Source organism: Pseudorasbora parva, chromosome 9 (genome assembly GCF_024679245.1).
Source record: "Pseudorasbora parva isolate DD20220531a chromosome 9, ASM2467924v1, whole genome shotgun sequence".
NCBI classification, from domain to species: domain Eukaryota; kingdom Metazoa; phylum Chordata; class Actinopteri; order Cypriniformes; family Gobionidae; genus Pseudorasbora; species Pseudorasbora parva.
The window spans coordinates 44,549,037-44,570,462 of record NC_090180.1 but is presented as its reverse complement, the minus strand read 5'-3'; the positions used below and the strand labels follow the sequence as shown (position 1 = coordinate 44,570,462).

The 21,426-nt window shown below is 37.4% G+C and overlaps 1 protein-coding gene across 1 annotated transcript in view; it reads right to left on the bottom strand.

The window, feature by feature from the left end:
• plpp2a (phospholipid phosphatase 2a) overlaps positions 1 to 20,565 on the bottom strand; it is a 42,697-nt gene extending 22,132 nt beyond the window's left edge. Inside the window, exon 1 of the mRNA XM_067452812.1 lies at positions 20,261 to 20,565. Coding sequence (XP_067308913.1) covers positions 20,261 to 20,324 — 64 coding nt within the window. The 5' untranslated portion in view covers positions 20,325 to 20,565. The remainder of the gene's footprint in view (positions 1 to 20,260) is intronic.
• Positions 20,566 to 21,426: the final 861 nt, after the last annotated feature.

The following is a 21,426-nucleotide window of genomic DNA, read 5'->3' as shown; positions in this document are numbered from 1 at the left end:
GATGCCTGTACCGAACTGCGATGGGCAACATTGTGACTATATGACAGAATAAACAGGTATATTTAGAGCGTTCTGTCCTTTTTAGGGTCGCATCTTGTGACACCACACCCTGTTTTTGGTTTATTTACATAACTATAAAAAAAGTTTGGTACCGTACAGATAACAAACGGGTGTAAAATAAGGTGTAACGAAGCAAAACCTCGAGTTGTTTGTGTATGTTGTTTTTACAACAAAATGTGAAATGTATAAAGAATATCAACAAAAAATTGAGGATTGCACATTTGGATAAACAGGGAGGATGACATGCAATGATTTTTGCCCAACATTTACACTTCTAGAGCAGCAATGACATTTAGCACAAAGGAAATGAGAAAAACTTCAAGGCCTTCAAATCTAAGGACAGTTCTTCCTTTTGCATCCTGACGTTATTTTAAAGGGATAGTTCACCCAAAAATGAAAACTCAGCCATCATTTACTCACCCTCATGTTGTTCCAAACCTGTATGAGTTTTTGTTCTGCTGAACACAAAAGAAGATATTTTGAAGGTTTGTAACAAAGCAAAGAGAGCAACTATCGACAACCACAGTATTTTTCCCCTACTCTAGTGAATGGTTGTTCTATCTGCTTGGTTACGAACATTCTTCAAAATATCTTCTTTTGTGTTCAGCAGAACAAACAAACCCAAAGGTTTGGAACAACATGAGGGTGAGTAAATGATGGCTGAGTTTTCATTTTTGGGTGAACTATCCCTTTAAAATAACGTCAGGATGCAAAAGGAAGAACTGTCCTTAGATTTGAAGGCCTTGAAGTTTTTCTCATTTCCTTTGTGCTAAATGTCATTGCTGCTCTAGAAGTGTAAATGTTGGGCAAATATCATTGCATGTCATCCTCCCTGTCTATCCAAATGTGCAATCCTCATTTTTTTGTTGATATTCTTTATACATTTCACATTTTGTTGTAAAAACAACATATAATGCACAGCAATAACATACACAAACAACTCGAGGTTTTGCTTCGTTAAACGTTATTTTACACCCGTTTGTTATCTGTACGGTACCAAACTTTTTTTATAGTTATATAAATAAACCAAAAACAGGGTGTGGTGTCACAAGACTTTAAGGTGTCATCGATCAGCACCCGTAGGCTTGTGCTGAACACTGGTTTAACCTGAGGGATGTGAAACTCTCTGATCACTGACACGGTTTAGAGAACAGAGATGTGAGCATTTACAGAGCAGCTATAGATCTCGAACAGATCTCGAGGCTGGGATTCGACTGAGGATTGCAGTCAGATGGCAGAGTTCAAGCGTTGGGAGAACATGTGCGGGAAATTTCCGCTGGCAGAGGAGCTGCCAACTCAGAGGAGGCGGATCGCAGCGCTCACAACAACACGGCTCAGACTCGACAAGCTTCTCTTCTCATCAGATCATGTAGATAAATTACAAGGCAGTTCAATTATTCAAAAAGTTGTGACATTACTGTATATGAACATTTTTATCTACATTGAAGCTATTTAAAAGGGCAATAACCTTTTAGTTGTTACTCTCAGATTGCACAATTTATTTAAATAATATGTATACACATGGCCTAAAATTATGAGGATCTTAATTAAAGTGATTCAAACTAAATACAGCTAAAGGGGAAATAAAGCTTTTGGGAACCTAAATGCATTTGGGAAGGCAAGATGTGCCAACCATCTTACTATAATTGTATTAAGAAGCGCTCATCTACAAAAGAGCTTTAAAGTGATTACATAATAATAATAATTTGTGATTTTTATTATATAGTCATATTGGTACATCACAAGGTTCGGCCAAATTGTAGAATTGTTCAGAGATAAAAAAAATATTTGATTTTATTCCCCAAGTCTTGCAGCCCTACAGTCAACAGAACAGTTTCTCAAGAATATTTTACTTTTTTTCCCTTCTTCATTGAACTTGCTTGCTTGGTTGTAAGGCTGTGTCCAAAAGGCAATTCAAAACCATCAAAATATTCCAGAACCATTTTTGCCTAATTAGACACAAACAAAAAGGTGCAAGGTGCTGTACAAATGGTTATTGGTTGAATCTAGCAGATCAACCAGTGTTGTTATTAATAAAGGAGCAGTAAGCAATTTCTGAGGAACACGAAGTGGATCGGACCGAGCAGCTCAACACACATGTAGCCAATCAGCAGCAGGGGGAGTGTACACTCATGATGGGGAGGAGAGAGAACCAATCAGCAGCAGGGGGAGTGTCCACTCATGATGGGGAGGAGAGAACCAATCAGCAGAAGGGGGTGTGTCCACACATGATGGGGAGGAGAGAGAACCAATCAACAGAAGGGGGAGTGTCCACCCATGATGGGGGAGGAGAGAGAGAACCAATCACCAGTAGGGGGTTTGTCCACATTTATGATAGAGAGTGAACGAGGAGATTTAAAGACTGTAGAGAAAGAAATGGCTGAGAGACATTATAAAAAAGAAAAGCTCAGAGGAATATCACTGGAAAAAGAAGGGTTAAGATCGGGCAAGGCATTCGTGTATTTTGGGGGCGACGCAATGAAAGGAGGGGTGTTTGTTTGGCTGATTTCAAATATCAACAGTGTTTAACAATGCTTCTCAGAAATCGCTTACTCCAACTGTAACTAAAACTAATTTAAAAAAATTGCGCTAATTGAAAATTAAGCTAAAATAAGAACATATATATATATATATATATATATATATATATATATATATATATATATATATATATATATATATATATATATATATATATATATATATATATATATGTGTATATATATTTTTTTTTATTAAATAAAAAATATAAATAACTACTATAATTGTATATAAATAATAATAATATTTATTATATACAACAGTTAGATTTTAGTACATCATATGTATATCATAATACTTAGACCATGTAAAATATCTTAAAGTATGCATGTTACATGAATATTGCATAAGTATTCAGCATAATGATATATAGCATACTGCCATTTCTCATAGCATGCGAACAGCACAGAACATCTGTCATGCCGTTCGTTTCTACCACAGGGCTAATGGTTTCTAAGCGTCCAGCATGTTATATTTGATGGAACATACCAGCAGCATGAGGCCATGATGGTAAACAGAATGTGCAAAAGAGCTGGAGCGCTTCAAAAATGTCAACAGATGATGACATTCAGCTCACAGTAGTATCTTTGTAGCATCAGGAAATGTCTGTCTAGTAAAGAAAGACAGGCTGCTGGACAGGTGTCTCACTTTATTTGTCGTGTGTGTGTGTGTATATGTGTGTGTGTGTGAGATCAGGCAATTTAGAATCAGGCAGATAGGAATCTATCTGGAATCTGTTGTTTTTCTTTACAACCATTTGTATTTTTATTTTTACACATTGTATTCTTTTTCTCATGCATTTGTTATCCCTATTTTAATTCATTTCTATGTAAAGCACTTTGAATTGCCATTGCGTATGAAATGCGCTATATAAATAATCTTGCCTTGCCGTGTGTGTGTGTGTGTGTGTTTAATGTCACCTGAAATAAACATGCATCAGATGGGATATTTATATAATTCATGGAATTTTCTCTTTAGTATGTGAGGGAATTTTGTTCCAGCTTTGACTATGACTTAATATTTTAAATGGCTTCAGGTTTAACCACATTTATAGTCATTATGCTGATGTTAACCGTTTAATGCAATAAAGCATTAGTTATGAACAAACATTAATTTGAAATATGCATTTAACATTTTACTACAAAACAACAAAATGCAGCTCAGAGACTTTTGTGAATGCTGTTGACTGCTGAAACATTTGGACCAGTTACTTAAAATTAAAAAACGGACTTATCTGCTAAAATTAATTGAACTTGCTTGTTCAGTTATAAGCATAAAATACAACCAAAACCATCAAAACTTGTGTAGCTAAACGCATTTTAAGTCACATACTTGCATAGAGTTACAGTGATTCCTGGAGCAACATTCATATCAACAAATCAGATTTTAGAGTTAGGACTGGGTTTTTATGGGTATAGGTTGTGCTAAGCATTAGGACTAGTTTGATGGGGATATTGATCCAGGAATACATCCCATAAGACTAAAACAAACTGTGCCAGACATGTACAAAACAAACTACACATGTCTTTGCAATGAGAACATACTGCTATGATTTTGGGATCTAAAATGCATTACAGTAAGTGGATGATTTTTTAGATCATCTGCTGACTCAGGAAAGTAAAAACAGATGCATGTTCTTCTCTTTCCACAAAACCTGTCCATTACATAGAGAAAAGAGTCGATCATCCATTTTGGATGAACATGCAACACTGATTAAACCAGGGTTGCCCAGTCTGTGCAACAAAATTACCCAATGGCCAGTCAAAAGAATACCACAGCGATGCATCGGGTGGCCGAATGCACTACTGAATTTGTATGTCTGAGGCGTGTTTTGGGGATGTTGAAGCATCATAATTGCATGTCAATCAACACGTGGAAAAATGAATTACCTGCAGCAACAACTTAAAAGTAGCCCAATTCTAACTGTTCTCGCCGCTTGGTACAATTATTGTAGAGCCACTGTAGTGAGATGGACTTTGTAACAAAGTCTTTAGTGCCTTTTATGGGTCTTGTGAGTGGGTCAGTGGAAATGTACTGAATCCCAATGGAGGCCTTTCTGAAGCCTTTCTCAGCCATCAGCTTTCAACAAAAATATCTTCATTTGTGTTCTGAAGATGAACGAAGGTGTTACGGGTGTCCATGAGGGTGAGTCATTTTAATTTTTGGGTGAACTAACCCTTTAAAGAACCCCTCACCCGTATGTATTTTCAATGGCATATTATAAACTTACGAGAATACTTCATTACTTGAAAGAAGTAAATATACATTAATGAGCACATATATTTTTGAAAGAACTAAGTATTTTTAGCTAAGAATAAACTAAAAAAGTTACACAGTGTAGCTTTAAAAGGACATCTTTGTACCTGTTTTACTCCTAAAAGGTGCATATTAGTGCCTTTGAGTACAAATGCGTACCTTAAGGTACTTCAATGAACCTTTTTGTGGTAAAAATAGTACAAAGTTGTCCTTTTAAGGGTACTGCCCCAGCGACAAGCTGTTGTACCCCTAAAGATACAATTTTGACACTTTTTCTGTGAGTAGAGCCAACTTAAATTAAATAATTTAGATCAATCAAATGAACTTTTATGAGTATATTCAGAACTGTGTTTTTCTTTTGAGTTTAACAAAACTTATACATTTTAAAGTAATCTAAATGGTTTTATTGTTTTGAGTTTAATGAACTTTTTATTTAGACTAACTTAAACGTACCTGAAACTTGGCTGGAATTTCCATCTTCCATGCCATGACACCCAAAAAAGTAGAATAAAACTACATTATATAATGTTTTTAATGCAAGATTAATGTTAACTGCGAGATTTAGTTGTGTTTAATGTTTTGCTATGCTAATTTAGACGAGTTTCTGTTATGGGGGTTATCATTGTGATTGTGGTAAATTATTTACATTTACGCAGCAGACGCTTTTATCCAAAATAACTTAAAAGTGCCAGAAATACTACATTTTGGACATTACTTAGAGTAGCACAAGCTATAGGGAGGGAATAGGGGAAAATAATTCTTAAGAAATAAATATTTTTTTCTTTTTTCTATGATCTTTATGATAGATTATTTTTAACGATCTTCTATGATAAAATAGATTTCGTTATCCATGTTTTCATACTCATTGAGCAATGCTGATGCTATTAAAGCATTGCTTTACAAATTAGTAAGTTAGCGTTTATTGATTAAGCTATTTTAAGCTAACCAAGTTTCTACTAAAAATATTTCAATTGAGATTGTGATAATTTTAGGTCAAATGTGTGAATTAGTTTATTCAAATATATCAAGTTAAGAGCAATTAAAATGTATGAGTACAAAATATAAATCTGCATGTTCTGCTTGCTTAAACTTTGAATTTAAAATTTGAAAATCGCAATCCAGATGCCTTACAACGGGGGAAATGCGATCAGAGCTTGATGTTTTCTGTTCGACCGTCAATCCGAGATGCTATTAGGTTTTCCAAATTTTGCAAAAATGTTGACGGAGTGGCGGTGGACACCAGCTATTATCATATTTCTTTTACAACAACGGCAAAAGTCATCAGAAGCCATTGCAACATCTTCCTCGAAATCACAAACAGAGAATTGCTGTCAGAGCCTCTCCGTCTCGCTCCGCATACTTCATCGTCCGTGGGTGACATCCCTTTGGAAAACTTTGCCAGACCATAAGTTACTACGGAGAATGGTCAGGTTTTAACCAGGCTACAGTGTCACATGATCCTTCAGAAATCATTCTAAATTATTGATTAATCAAGAAACAACTTAATTATGATTATCATCAATGTGGAAAACAGTTGAGCAGCAGCATTTTTAATAAAATATTTTCTAACATTATAAATATCTTTACTTTTGGTCATTTTAATGCACCCTTGCTGAATAAAAGTATGAATTTCTCTACCCAAAAAAGCATTGGGAAACTGAGGTTGCAGTGCCAAGCATTGGAGTAAATTGTTTCTGGCCTAAAAGTTCTTGCTTGTTATTTCTGCATGTCTTTTAATGAAAACCCTACATCTAACACCTCTAGGGGATTTGGTCAAAATGCTCTCAAACTGTTAATAAATGAATCCAAACGGCCCTTCAGCGGAGTCTGAAAACAAACGTCCAGCCTCCGTAATCACAGGAGATTAGCTTGTTTCTTATTCATTGCGACGGTTTGTCCGATGCAAGGTCAGGGGCACGTCGAGTTCCTGCCAATCTCGACATCTCAAATTCCTCCCCGAAGAGCAGGACTCAGGCACGGCTCTGGCCTTATAGTGGATCGACTGCATGGCAGGCATATTTTGAAGTTATTGCAGTGCTGAGTGATCAGAAGCTGCGCCAAAGGATCGTTTGTCTTTGGATCCGAACCCATGGAATAAGAAGCGCTATTGTCTCCAGGGGCCTGTCGCAATGTCATCTGGCTCTCGTGTTTCAATCAGGATGAAACTCGATAAAATAAACAGGCAAGAATTCACAATTGGACACAGTTTGCTATCCTTGTGGCCTTTGACTCGGTTTTGTGTTTCCCATAGCCAGAGAAATCTGAAATTATACATGTTATTGGTCTTCCCAAACTCAACAACGCCAAAAAACACATCATATCACAATAGTGTCAGTGTTTAACACCAGCCAAAAAGAAACTTAAAAAGACATCTGGGCAGGTCTCATTTTCCAGAAAATCTCATTTTTGTTTCACAATCACAGAATGCGGCCGCATACAGCCAAAATGAAGATTTGGTTTTACAGGGATGGAAGACGAAGTACATAAACGAGAGAGAAAGTGCTGCCGCCGCTCTGGAAAGATAAAGTGACACGACAACAGTTGAAGAGGAATGTTGGCTGAGACGGAGGTGATAAAAATCTTCTCGAGAGATTGCAAAAGATGATGAGCCATGACTGAAAAAACCTCTTGCATCAGCTTCTAACTTGTTTAGACAAATTTAATTTATTTACTCATCATTCTGGCATGTCTTAGGTTAATAAACTTTAATAAACCATTTTAGTTTTTTCAAAATACTTTTATTCAGTGAGGATGTGCCAGTAAGACATTTATAATGTTACAAAAGATTTAATTTCAAATAAAGGCTGTTCTTTGGAACATTACGAATAAAACAACAAAAAAACTGCATCACGGTTACCAAAAATATTAAGCAGCCTTTATGAGCATAAAAGTTAATCAAAATAAATTTAAAAAATACTACCGACCCCAAACTTTTAAGCAGTAGTGTACACTGATCAGGCATAACATTATGACCACCTTCCTTAAATTGTGTTGTTCCTGCTTTCACTGCCAAAACAGCTCTGGCCCATTGAGCCATGGACTGCACTAGACCCCTGAAGGTGTGCTGCTGTATCTGGCACAAAGATGTTAGCAGTAGGTCCTTTAAGTCCTCTAAGTTTTGAGGTGGGGCCTCCATGGATCGGACTTGTTTGTTCAGCACATCCCACAGATCCTCGGTTGGATTGAGATCTGGGGAATTTGGAGGCCAAGTCAACGCCTCAAACTCGTTGTTGCACTTGTCAAGCTCGCTCAAATCCTTATGCTTGCCCATTTTTCCTGCTTCTAACGCAGGGGTGGGAAACATTGATCCTGGAGGGCCACTCTCTTGCAGAGATTAGCTCCAACCCTGAAAAAACTATACTATACTATAAAAAATCTCCAAGATTATTCTAATTTCCATGACTTTTCCATGCTTGTAAATAACCATTTCAAAATTCCCTGATATTTACTTTTTCCTGATCACCTCTACCCTGAATCTCAAACAAGTTTACGAGCTCATCATGTACATGTGAAATCTAGAAGCGTCTCTGGACTGGAATCAGTTTCACATGAAACTGCTGATACTGACCACAGACACTCAGACAGAATATCATACAGCCTCTGCATAATATCAAAACAAACTTGAAGGCAGAATTCACATAGAATAGAGCTTACAAATGAAGACGCATTTACTTGAGAAGCAATGTGCAATGTATCCAAATTCAGTGAGTTTTTGAGTTTTATGAACTTTAAATAAGAACTAATTTCTGCCACTGAGGTCAGAAAAAAATTCTTGTTTTCCCTTTGAGTTTATGGAGTGTAAAGGTGTATTTTTCTGACCCAAATGGCAGCATTATGTAATTCATTTTTTCTTCTTCTAGAAAACAGGACTTAGACCACGTGTCCATCAAAGTCCATCATCTTTTTTCCAGATGCTAGAATATTTTTCCAATGGTTTTCAATGGCGGTGGCGTGCTTTTAAAGTGCCAGCAGTGTGGCGAGGCACTGAGCATCTAGTTAACGCTGTACGCGTGCCGTTTTTCCCCGCTCACGGAGAGTTGAAGAATGTTTAACTTTGGGAAAAACACAGCATTCATTTCTGTGATTTTTATGTTTGATTTTCATATGTACGTATTTTTTTTATTTTGTTGTGAATGGATGTTGAAAACCATTGAAACTCAATTTCCCAATAGGGATAATAAGTCAACAAAACAACAAACATAAAATATTTTTTTTCCCAGCCGTCCAATCACAGTGAAGTAGGGACAAATACCACATCCTGCTTGTACAAAAGTAACACATCTCTTCATCTCCAGAGCAAGTGAGTTGTCATTTTTTAATATTTAGAAACAAACTATTTGTCAAAATAGAAACTAGTAACAGTTCCTTAAAGGAGGTGAATGTAAGATTGTGGCCAAACCTGGTACTGCAATCACTTTCAAATGACTGTAGAGCGGTGCATTTCTCAAGAAAAATGTGTAAGGACTCATTCGTGCCCGTAGTACTTGAACCAGGATGAAATATTTCCCAGAACTGACTTTTGACTTTTTCCTTTTTTCAAAGACGACAACACCAGGAGATGAAGAGACAGGGTCCAAGAGAATGAACCAACTAAATTTTGACAGAAAAATAACAGAACATACTCTGAACTGTAGTTAAGACAGTTCACTCAGACTAATAAAAGCCATATCAAATGTGCTGCCCTCAGCAACAGAAGTACTGACAGTGTTTAAATTATGTAAAATGAAAATGAATGCATTGGTCAAGTGCAAGCTGTGAGGAAGCACACTTAAAAGGATGATGACCTCAGAACATTTAACATAAAAACAGAAGGAAGAGCTGAGGTCAACACCCTCTTATGCTATAGAAACTCTGATGGTGTCATTTAGTGGTGCTTGAGTCTATTCTGCTGGTTATTCAGTGCCAATTTATATAGTCTATTTCCTTTTTTTTAACAGTAGCCTATTTAGAGAAAAAAAAAGGCTTGCATTGAAGAAGGAAACCCGAGCCAAATCTAGAAACCATTATATCACAGAGACTTGAGGGTGCATAAACAACACCATAGCAAACACCAAGAACATCTGAGCAACGTGCTAAAAACACTCGGCCATAACACCCCAGATACAAAGCAACACACTAGCACCCACCCACAACACATGGCATTTACACCAATCAGACTTAACATGGTGAAGTGAATAACACTGATTGTCTCTTCATCACGGCACTTGTTAACGGGTGGGATATATTAGGCAGCAAGTGAACATTTTGTCCTCAAAGCTGATGCATTAGAAGCAGAAAAATGTGAACGTGTAAAGATTTGAGCGAGTTTGACAAGGGCCAAATTGTGATGGCTAGACGATTGGGTCAGAGCATCTCCAAAACTGCAGCTCTTGTGGGCTGTTCCCGGTCTGCAGTGGTCAGTATCTATCAAAAGTGCTCCAAGGAAGGACCAGTGGAGAACCGGCCACAGGGTCATGGATGGCCAAGGCTCATTGATGCACGTGGTGAGTGAAGGCTGGCCCGTGTTGTCTGATAAAACAGACGAGCTACTGTAGCTCAAATTGCTCAAGAAGTTAATGCTGATTCTGATAGAAATCAGAACACACAGTTCATCGTAGTTTGTTGCGTATGGGGCTGAATAGCCGCAGACCAGTCAGGGTGCCCATGCTGACCCCTGTCCACCACTGAAAGCACCAACAGTGGACACGTGAGCAAAATCAAAAAGACAATTTATTTCGGTTATGGTTTTACTGCTCAAGTTTATTCTTGATGTTTTGCTACACAGAAATTGTGTCTTTTTATTTAGCATCTATTCTAAAGGATCTACAATGACTTATTCACATGTGCATCCTTTAAAACCTACTTTTGAGAAAATGCAAAAATCAAAAGCACTTTCCAGTGAATTTTAGAAAGCTAAGAGGGTAAATCAGTGCATCACGTAAAGGTTGAGTGCCAACAATCACTCTTCAAAGTCTCTTCATCAAGGGTTTTAAAAGGGGTCACTAAACAACAAACATCTCTCAGCGGCCCAAGATGAATGTTTGCCGTTTTCCAGCTGTCGATGTTAAGGAGGAAGTAGACAAGCTGGTCAGAAAACAGTGAGGCTGTGACCCTTCGAGATGGAAACTTCAGCAATGGTTAAGAACTGAATGTTAAAAAGATATTAAACATCTGCTGTTTAAAAGAGAGAGGACTGAATGAAAGATGCAAACAGAGAGGAAATCGTTCAGGATTACTGCATAAGGACTTTTAAAATAAACATTTATGCAAGAAACTGCATTCACAAATAGCAAACATCGAATGTAAAATTATAGTTAGTTACATATAAACTATCGTTCAAAAATGTAAGAAATGTTTGTTTTTGTCTCTTCTGTTCACCAAGGCTGCACCAATGTTGAAAACAGCAGTACTGCTTAATTTTGTGTTGAAATCATGATATACATTTTAAATATATATTAGACATTTATACACAAACACCTGATCCACCTTAGAAACACTGCCGTTTGCCAACAAAAAACAAAAAAACTATTTAAACCAAAAATGCATTAGCACTGATAATGTCATGAGTAGAAACCTCTAGTTCTTTAGAACATCAGCATACACACTCACCTAAAGGATTATAAGAACACCTGTTCAATTTCTCATTAATGCAATTATCTAATCAACCAATCACATGGCAGTTGCTTCAATGCATTTAGGGGTTTGGTCCTGGTCAAGACAATCTCCTGAACTCCAAACTGAATGTCAGAATGGGAAAGAAAGGTGATTTAAGCCATTTTGAGCGTGGCATGGTTGTTGGTGCCAGACGGGCCGGTCTGAGTATTTCACAATCTGCTCAGTTACTGGGATTTTCACGCACAACCATTTCTAGGGTTTACAAAGAATGGTGTGAAAAGGGAAAATCATCCAGTATGCGGCAGTCCTCGGGGGAAAATGCCTTGTTGATGTCCATCCCTTTATGACCACCATGTATCTACTTCCAGCAGGATAATGCACCATGTCACAAAGCTCAAATCATTTCAAATTGGTTTCTTGAACATGACAATGAGTTCACTGTATTAAATGGCCCCCACAGTCACCAGATCTCAACCCAATAGAGCATCTTTGGGATTTGGTAGAACGGGAGCTTTGTGCCCTGGATGTGCATCCCACAAATCTCCATCAACTGCAAGATGCTCTCCTATCAATATGGGCCAACATTTCTAAAGAATGCTTTCAGCACCTTGTTGAATCAATGCCACGTAGAATTAAGGCAGTTCTGGAGGTGAAAGAGGGTCAAACACAGTATTAGTATGGTGTTCCTAATAATCCTTTAGGTCAATGTATAGTTGTGCTTTAAAGAACCCATGAAACCGACACTGATCTGAATGAAGAACCGGCAATAAAACATCAAGAACCTCTCTGAAACTAAAGTTCTGTAAAGATTGTTCATGAGTACAAAATTCTACAGCACTGTCCGAAAACCCCATCAGTTTTCTTCCCATTATATTCAAATTCTGCCCACATAAGCCACTCACTAGGATTTGGATGTACAAGTTCCTCAAAAGTTCAACTCAAATTTTTCTTTTCAATTATACATATATAATATTATATATATAGTGTGTGTGTGTGTGTGTGTGTGTGTGTGTGTGTGTGTGTGTGTGTGTGTATAAAAGTGTGTCAATGTGTAAGTGAAAGTGTGTAAAAATGAAAGTGTGTGAGTGAAAGTGATTGAGTAATACTCAGAGGCATGTGCTCATAGAAATGGCCGTTAAACCTGACATCTAATCCACACAGGCGAGACCACCTCCCTCTTCTAATCCTCCTTTCTTTCTTTCTTTCTTTCTTTCTTTCTTTCTAATATCACCACCCACATCTCCCCTCCTCTCTTTTGATCCCTCGTTCTGTCAGTCCTGTGGTTTGTGGTTTTGTTTCATGCATTCTGAGTGTTCAGCAGAGTGAAGACAGACCTGATAATCTGACTCATTCACTCTTCAGTCCAGTCCACCACACACACACACACACACACACACACACACACACACACACACACACACACACACACACACACACACACACACACACACACACACACACACACACACACACAAAATCCTAAAACAAAGCCTGCTTTTGAATTATACTACACACTAAAGCATGTGCTTCACCAGTGATGTCAAAGACATCTTAAACCAGCTGTTTACTGGTCTGGCTGGCTAGCGTTAGAGGGATTTGGTCCATTTGTCAGCCTGAGAGACTAGTTTGCCAACCAGAAAAACATTAGTTTGGGCAGTCTAGGAAACCAGCTTAAGTGGTTTTCTTGTTGAGAGTATGTTGGACTTGGGAGATACTACCACATTATAAAAGTAAAAAAAAAAAGACTCAAGATGCAGTTTTTTTGCTTTACTTCAGCAAGGATGCATTACATGTACCAAGAGCTAGTAAAGACATTTATGTTACAAAAGATTATATTACATTGCTTATCTATTAAATCCTTAAATCTAGTAAAGATAGTTTACAAATTGGGATGGAGCCAGTTTAAATAAAGCTGCATGAGATGAAAAGCTTCCAGAGTCTAGCCATTTGTTGCTCATTTGTGGCCACAAACATAAACATAATGAGGAAATTTGGTCTGTGAAGGATATGAACCGATCTGATGGACTTAAAAAAAGAGAGTCCATGCACAGATGTAGGGAAGGGAAAATTGAAGCATGGCTTAAAAGAAAAGGAAGGAAAGCATCTGATAAGAATTAAATACGGAGCCTCTAAGCGTTTAGCACAACAGCTTCTCTGAAAATCAGAGGATTTGGGTTAAATCAGTTTGGCATGTTATCTGATGTTATCTGGCCAAGGCAGTCCAAGACTTAACCAGAGCGAAGAGAACAAAACACTCCAAATCAAATGTTAAGAGCTCGCTCGTCCTCACAATATAGAAGAAAACTAAAGATCCGATGCAGTATGCTGATGACAACCATCAGAAACGGACCTCTCTCACGGTTACTCAGGGTGTATTTGAGGCAAACAAAAGAGTGTTGGAAGCACGCAAACTTTCTCAGATCCAGATCACATCTGAAGGATTAGAAGAAAAAAAAGAAATCACACCAAAATGTCACAGTCCACTTTAGACATTCCACTAACTTGGCAACTAAATGTCAACTAATGTGTACTTCACACAGATTTGGAACGGCATGAGGATGAGGTGATGACAATTTCATTTTTTCTTCCATTTAAACTAGTCCAGTTAGTTTGAGGAAATCCTGTAGTAAACATTCTTCAAGGTGGCTGGTCATGTTTGTGAATTCTTTAGATCAGAGACATATACTTAAAGTAGCTGGAGCATTTCCAGTAAGTCAGTAGGAATCATGGGACATACAGGAAGAGCAAACACAGAACAGCAGAGACTCCTAACCTCTGCGTCCTGTGGAGGGCTTTATGAGCCAAACACAAACATGAACTCTTCTAAAACCGCTGATGCATCGAAGAAAAGAGGAAATCAAGTCAGAGAGATGAAGTTTCACTGCCACTGATCCCAGTACACCTTAAAAAACAATGCGGTTCTTTATTGGCAATGATGGTCATTATTTACTCACCCTCATGTTGTTCCAAACCTAAATGAGTTAAGTGCACACACTAAGACGACAGAGGTATGTATCAACTCGTCTTAGTTAAGGGAATAACATAGCTTAATATGAAAAAGCAGTGGAGTATCCCTTTAAGAGTGAGGCTTTAGTGCAACATTCAGCTTTTTCACTACCAGTTTCAGAATGAAGAGCTCTGAAATGTTTCTACTGACATGTGTAGGAAGTTCTGAGGGGTGTGGACGGCTGGGGATTTGCTCAAATGTCACAAACAATGCAACCTGCCAATCCAAAAGCAGCAGAGATTTTCCAACACCAAACCGTATCATATCCTATGACACTGCTCACTCGTACTATTTATACGCATTTACATGATCAGGTTGACCAATGAGACGTGAAGGGAACTTTATCTAGAAAGGCAGGATATTAAGATAGCAGTGAATCATAATTATGGAACATTAGCGCCTGAGCTAGACTATAGTGCAAATTCAGAGCCAGAGGTGAACAATACCCTTTGAAATGACGGATAAGAAGAACATGCCATCTTCTATCAGCAATTATATCAATAAATGTTATTATTTTTCTCTAATATACTTCTCTATACAGAACCAGATGGACGTAACTGTTGTGCATGAGAATCATTAATGGATCTAGAACGCTGCTGTTCAGTTGCTATGGTGTTCTAGATGGTTGCTAGGCTGTAATCACTAAGAGAAGTGAAGAGTCCAGCCTCGAATCCCTTATTTGACATGCAAGATGGCAATTTTTTGATAAAAATGACAGTTACAAAATAAAATGTAATAAAACTGTGGGGGGGGGGGCAATATCAATAATATTACAGCCTTTGCATTTTGATTACCACAATTTTGTTTTTATTTCAGTTAATGGCCTTATAGTGATGGTCCCTTTAACAATCTGTTGACTATTAGAAACTTTGCAACTATGTCAACAAACTCTCATGAGTGTGTTAGTAGAGTATTATGAGTTATAATAAGCTGACATGTAGTTGCAAAGTTATTTATAGTCAATAGAATGTCTGTTGGAGGACTGTCCCGATCAAGAGTTAGCAGATATTGAGCTGACCGTTTACTAATCCCGAGAGTTAGATGACATTTAGTTGCTAAGTTACTTATAGTCCACAGAATGTTTACGAGGGATCATCCAAATATTGTGTTACCCAATTAATCATGCAGCCCTGCTCAGTATATGTTTTTAATGCATTAAACACCACACTAATTCTTCCTTTCACAAATATTTGCCTTTGTCTGGACAAACATGTAATTGTGGATGATTTGAGAGTAATCCCTATCCGGTGTTAACAGTGTGTGACTTGTACAGACCTGATTCTACAGCAAGCCTTGACACGCAGCACATTTACAGATGCAAACAGTGCAGTAAGAATGTGCAGACACATGCCTGGGATTTATTGTTCAGGCCCACTTTGTTTGAGTTTGTCTTTCCTGTCAGTGCACATCTTGTCATCTTCCTGCCGAATGGCACAGGTGGGCTTTAGGCCACGCCCACACTGCCAGGAAGATATTGGCTTTGTTTAGTTTCTTTTTTCTTTTTTTAAATGTAAGGGTTAGCCTTACATTTGACGCTATATTCGCGTTAGTGTGAACGTAGCATAATAGCGCTCAGATGGCCAATCAAATCCAAAGTAGGCGGGTATATATTCTCTTTTGGCTCGTGCAGTTCACTCACACATACATCGACGAGCGCATCAATCTATCGCTTCACTCCGGTGAAATCACCAAAAAATGCACACACACAAAATGCAATGTGTCCATGCGCTTAATATACAATCATTTTAATGAAGAAGAAAACTATATGAGTGGATTAGAACTCAGAACATTTAAGATGATTTACTAAAAAAAACTGAGGAACTCAAATATAAGCAGCGGATGTACGTATTTATTCACTCATGCAAAAAATCTCGGGACTAAAGCCGGGGACACACTGCAAGCGTGCCGTCCATTTTTATTTCAGCTCCCATGTTAACCGGTTAGAGCTTGCACACTGCTTGCGTGACATGCGTTGCTCGAGCCGCACGGAAAACGCGTGCATGCTAGAAATAGAAGAGACGCCTATACGCCTATTTTTTACGTTACACGCGAGGGTGTTGGAAGCGTTTCCAGGCAAAATAGAATAGGAAAAGATGTTTATGTCATTTTGACACAAATACATATTAATAAATTACATTTTCATGTTTGAAAGACTGTAGGTTAACATAAATGCAGATATAGGCCTAATTGTAATAATAAAAACAACATAATTATCGATTTTGAAATATTGCAACTGTCAATACAGAACGAAATATTCTGTAGCCTATTTTGCCGTCAATACCATAGATATGAATGGTCCATAGGCCAACTGCCGAGGTTGTCTTTGCTGTATCAATAGGGAATATATTTATATTTAACATGAAGTATAGGGCTTCCCTGTACATTAATAGCAGCAGCAGCGCCACGTCAGACACGCTTCTGGTGTGCAAATACAGAGAAAACGCCACACAGCCGCCCCCCGGCTGACACGCAACAGAAACGCCGCGCTCACACCACGCTTACAGTGTGTCTCCGGCCTAATAATATATATGACGCAAATTAATGCAAAATATTGTTTGCAAATAGTCCCAAATAGATTATTTCCCAACTAGAATTAAACCTAGAATTTAATTCGCTGTTCTGTTTGACCTGGTTACGGCCTTGCTTTGAATTCGTCTATTATTTTTAAATAAAAATAAAAACATTTATTATTTCAGTATTACATAATGATTTAATTTCTATAGGCTATATTTAAAAAAAAGAAATCGAGTAGCCAAGAGAAGCCTATATGAACCGTTCATGTTCAGAAAGGAAAGTTCAAATTCAGAGGAACAGTTTATGTTCAGAAGAAATATTAATAAAAAAGATGAAAAAGATTGGATCAGTTGTTCTCTTGTTTTTTTGATGCGGCCCAGCCTGACCCAGAGTCCACCTCCGGTGGCCCCGATGTAAATTGAGTTTGAGACCCCTGCTATAGAGGGTAAAGGACCGCCTCTGCAGAAGAAGACCAACGCCTACTTCATCATCAGAGCTTTGGCTCCGCCCACTGGCGTGTTAGTGAGATGATGAAGAGAAAAGAGAGATACAGGATATCTGGACTAAAAATAACATTACCTTCCAAAGGATCCTGATGCTAGAAATTTAATTATTTATTTCATCAATGTGAATGTCTCAGCTAAGCATTATTTATTTGTATGCGGTACATTTCACTGTGGATTCTTTGGTAAATCAGTCGCAGTTTTGGTGCCGGCTTTGCAAACAGACTTTCACGATATAGACTCGACAGTAATTTCACAACATGCCAGTATCTGTGTTAAAGGGATAGTTCACTTTAAAATGAAAATTCTGTCATCATTTACTCACCCTCAAGTTTCTAACCTGTATGAATTTCTTTCTTTAGCTGAACACAAGGGAAGATATTTTGAAGACTGTCAGTAACCAAACAGTTAACTGGAGCCATTGACTTCCATAGTATTTTTTTTCCTACTATGGAAGTCAATGGTTCCAGTTAACTGATTGGTGAAGATTATGAAAAGAAGACAATGCTGAATAAAGTCGTATTTATTGTTATTTTTGGACCAAAATGTATTGTCGACGCTTCAAAGGAGTCTAACTAACCCACTGATGTCACATATGGACTACTTTGATGACCTTCTGGACGTGGACAGCAAGTGGACACACACTTACATCCAAAGGACAGAAAGCCCTCTGACTATATCTAAAATATCTTAAACTGTGTTCTGAAGATGAACAGAGGTCTTATGGGTGTGGAACGACATTGGGCTGAGTCATTAATGAAAGAAATTTCATTTTTGGGTGAACTAACCCTTTAATATTACAGACGTACTGAGGTAAAATGACTTTACCCCAACATCCCATCCGAATAGGGTAGCACTGTTATTCACTGATAATCTTCCCCTTCATCTTAGTCAATCCTATCATAAGTCATATGGGAGACATTTAAAGTGCTTGTATAGTTTTTTTTAATGAAAATGATGACAATTGTTATTTTCGTGTGAACTATTGCTTTAAATGAAAACGGATCACAATTCACCAATACTGGCACTGGTATAATGCTTTTGAGACTCATCAGTCCTCGTCTGTGAGAGAGTTTGAGTTAATGAACACTTCTTGGATGTATATCTGACTCACACCAAGTAAAACTGATTTACTATTGTTACTCACTCTATGCCGAGTCATATTGACGGGTCCACTAGACCACACAGATGAACTCAAGCATATATGAGCTGCAGTAAAACTCTGTCTGGAGAAGGCATTGTTCACTTCAACTATAATTATTCATGAAGAGACACTCCTAAAGCTCACCATTGTTACTGTGATGGATAATATATGCTTCAGTAGAGGAACGCATCAGATAATGCGTGCACTGTTCATTTTACCGGTGTAATATTACAGGTGTATTATGTGCTTCCTTAAATAAGAGTTGGTGGTGAAATACAAAGCAGAATCTTGATAACAAACATCCCAAATCGAAGACACAGAGGCACAGAGTTGTCAAAAAGTTAACTTGTCACCCAAGGCAATGATTTATTAATGATTTATTGAAGTGCAATGATTTATTAATGATTTTATCGGATGGTAAAACTATGGATTAATGAGGTCCAAAAGTCAGACTTCTTTTTTTTAACGGAAAACAATGATTCCGCTCTATTTTAGTGACATTGATCATGTGACTCTTTGATCGGACTGTGAGATGCTCTTCCATTCTTAAGATTCTCTTTGAACTTTTCATATCATGCTGGAGAACATGAGCATCAAGTTTTGTTCGTCATAATTTAATTTATACAGAAAATGTATTAAATTAGAACTTACTCATATTAATATATGATGTTATTATCATGGTACTGTAAGGTAGCTAAATACCACAAAAAAACATAATATTATATAGGATGGAAATTATTATACATATTATTCCAAATAATTGTAAATATCAGATTTTTCCTTCATGTTTGGTCCTCCCCAATCATGCTATTTTCGTTACATCCTTGGTATGTTCCTGTAATTTTCTCTTGCAGTGGCATGAAAAAACATGATTATACCTCATGTTAAACACCAACAGATGAACAAATGTAACACTTCAGGTTTAATATTGCTCAACAATTACCTCATATAAACTAGTCACTCAAATAAAGGTAAGTTAGAAAGATGAACAAAAAGTATTGTATTGGTCAGTGACATGACACTTATTTGTCTTGTCCTGATTTATTAAAACAATGCACTTAAAATACAATTAAAAATGCAATTCATAAAATGTTATTTGGAATTGATGTATTTAAAATCTAAAACAAAGTTGTTCTATAATTTTGACCTAAACATATTTTTTAGGTCAAATTGAGTAGCTAGCCAAGAAAATGTTTGATTGGGATATATATATATATATATATATATATATATATATATATATATATATATATATATATATATATATATATATATATATATATATATATATATATATATCCTTTAAAGTTGGAAATGTTTTGGAAAATTATGATCAAGTAAATATAACAAATTGTAAGAAATGGTATCAACTTTTTCAAAAATGTATGAAACCAACATAACTGATATTAGCCTACATTAAGAACTTGGCACGTGGATTTTAAACCTTTTTATCATGTCAGACATTTGTCATAGTTACAGACCCAGATATAATGTGTTGTGTGAGATGTGCTTGTATCCCATGGGAAGAAACAGAAGTTAAAGGTGGCAGGTGAACTTTGGTGAACTCAGGAACTCATTTCACAATTATCGGCTTGGATAATGTTAGTCAGGAATGCATGTGTAGTAAAAGATCAGACTTACCCATGAGTACACACACAACATCCATCAGCACAATAAACAGCTTGTTCTTCTTCAGCTCAGACATGACTGTGATCTGTTCAGCTCTTCTGGGCTTTATGGAAACCGAAGCGACTGGTGTGTGATAGTCGATGCGCGTGTTCTTCCGGGTGTTCTGTGTCACCTGCTTTAAAGGTGAGCTGATGATGTAACGCGTCCTGGCTCACGCGGAGTATTTTCACGGGCGCGAGTTTCACGCGAGTGAACAAGACGATTGAAAAGTAAAGCTTGAACCGCAAACTGTAGTTGAACTGACTTTACTCGCCCAGGTGCACGCCCACTGCTGACGTCAATCAGTTCTCTCTCTCTCTCTCTCTCTCTCTCTCTCTCTCTCTCTCTCTCTCTCTCTCTCTCTCTCTCTCTCTCTCTCTCTCTCTCTCTCTCACACACACACACACACTAAAGTTGAAGAGTGAAATACAATAGATTAACTCGTTCAGACAAGTGCAGGCACACACAAATATAATGATGATTATTTCAAGAAAAACTTTACTTAAGCACATTACTTAAGTGGCACATTATGTATAATATTATATATATAATACATTATTATTATATTGAATAATTTCATTAAATTGATATTACATAGAGTACGTTAAAGGCAGTGTAGGTGATTTATTTCAGAAACATTTTTTGTGTTATGCTGGTTGAAAGTCTCTTTACATCCTGATAGCAATCACTAAGTTAAATGCTCTTTATTTATATATATAGCCTATAGGCTAATCTGTCGAAGGCAAGGGGCCATAAAATAATCATCCAGTCATTGCATTTCGTCTGAATATTTTATGGTGTCCTACCTGCCTGTAAATGTGTGGCAACCTCCCACGGTCTCTCTTGAAGCCAATATGGAAGTAATTTAAACTGCAATTCCTCGACTGGCCACTAGGGACGGGCTCCAGAAGGGAGCAGAATCTCATTGAGCCCCATGTTAATTTTTTTTATAACTCATTCGTTTACATTATATAAAGCCTTAAAGTTCTGCATAATTAAGGGCGTGGTTACTTTAAGTGGCAGTTGTGCCCTTGACGTTATCCGCTTGTTAAGTCGTGACGTAAGGAACGTCGTTTCTGGGTCCAAGCCTCAACTCGTTTCACTTGAGAATGCCATTGACGCCCGTTTATGAGCGCTAT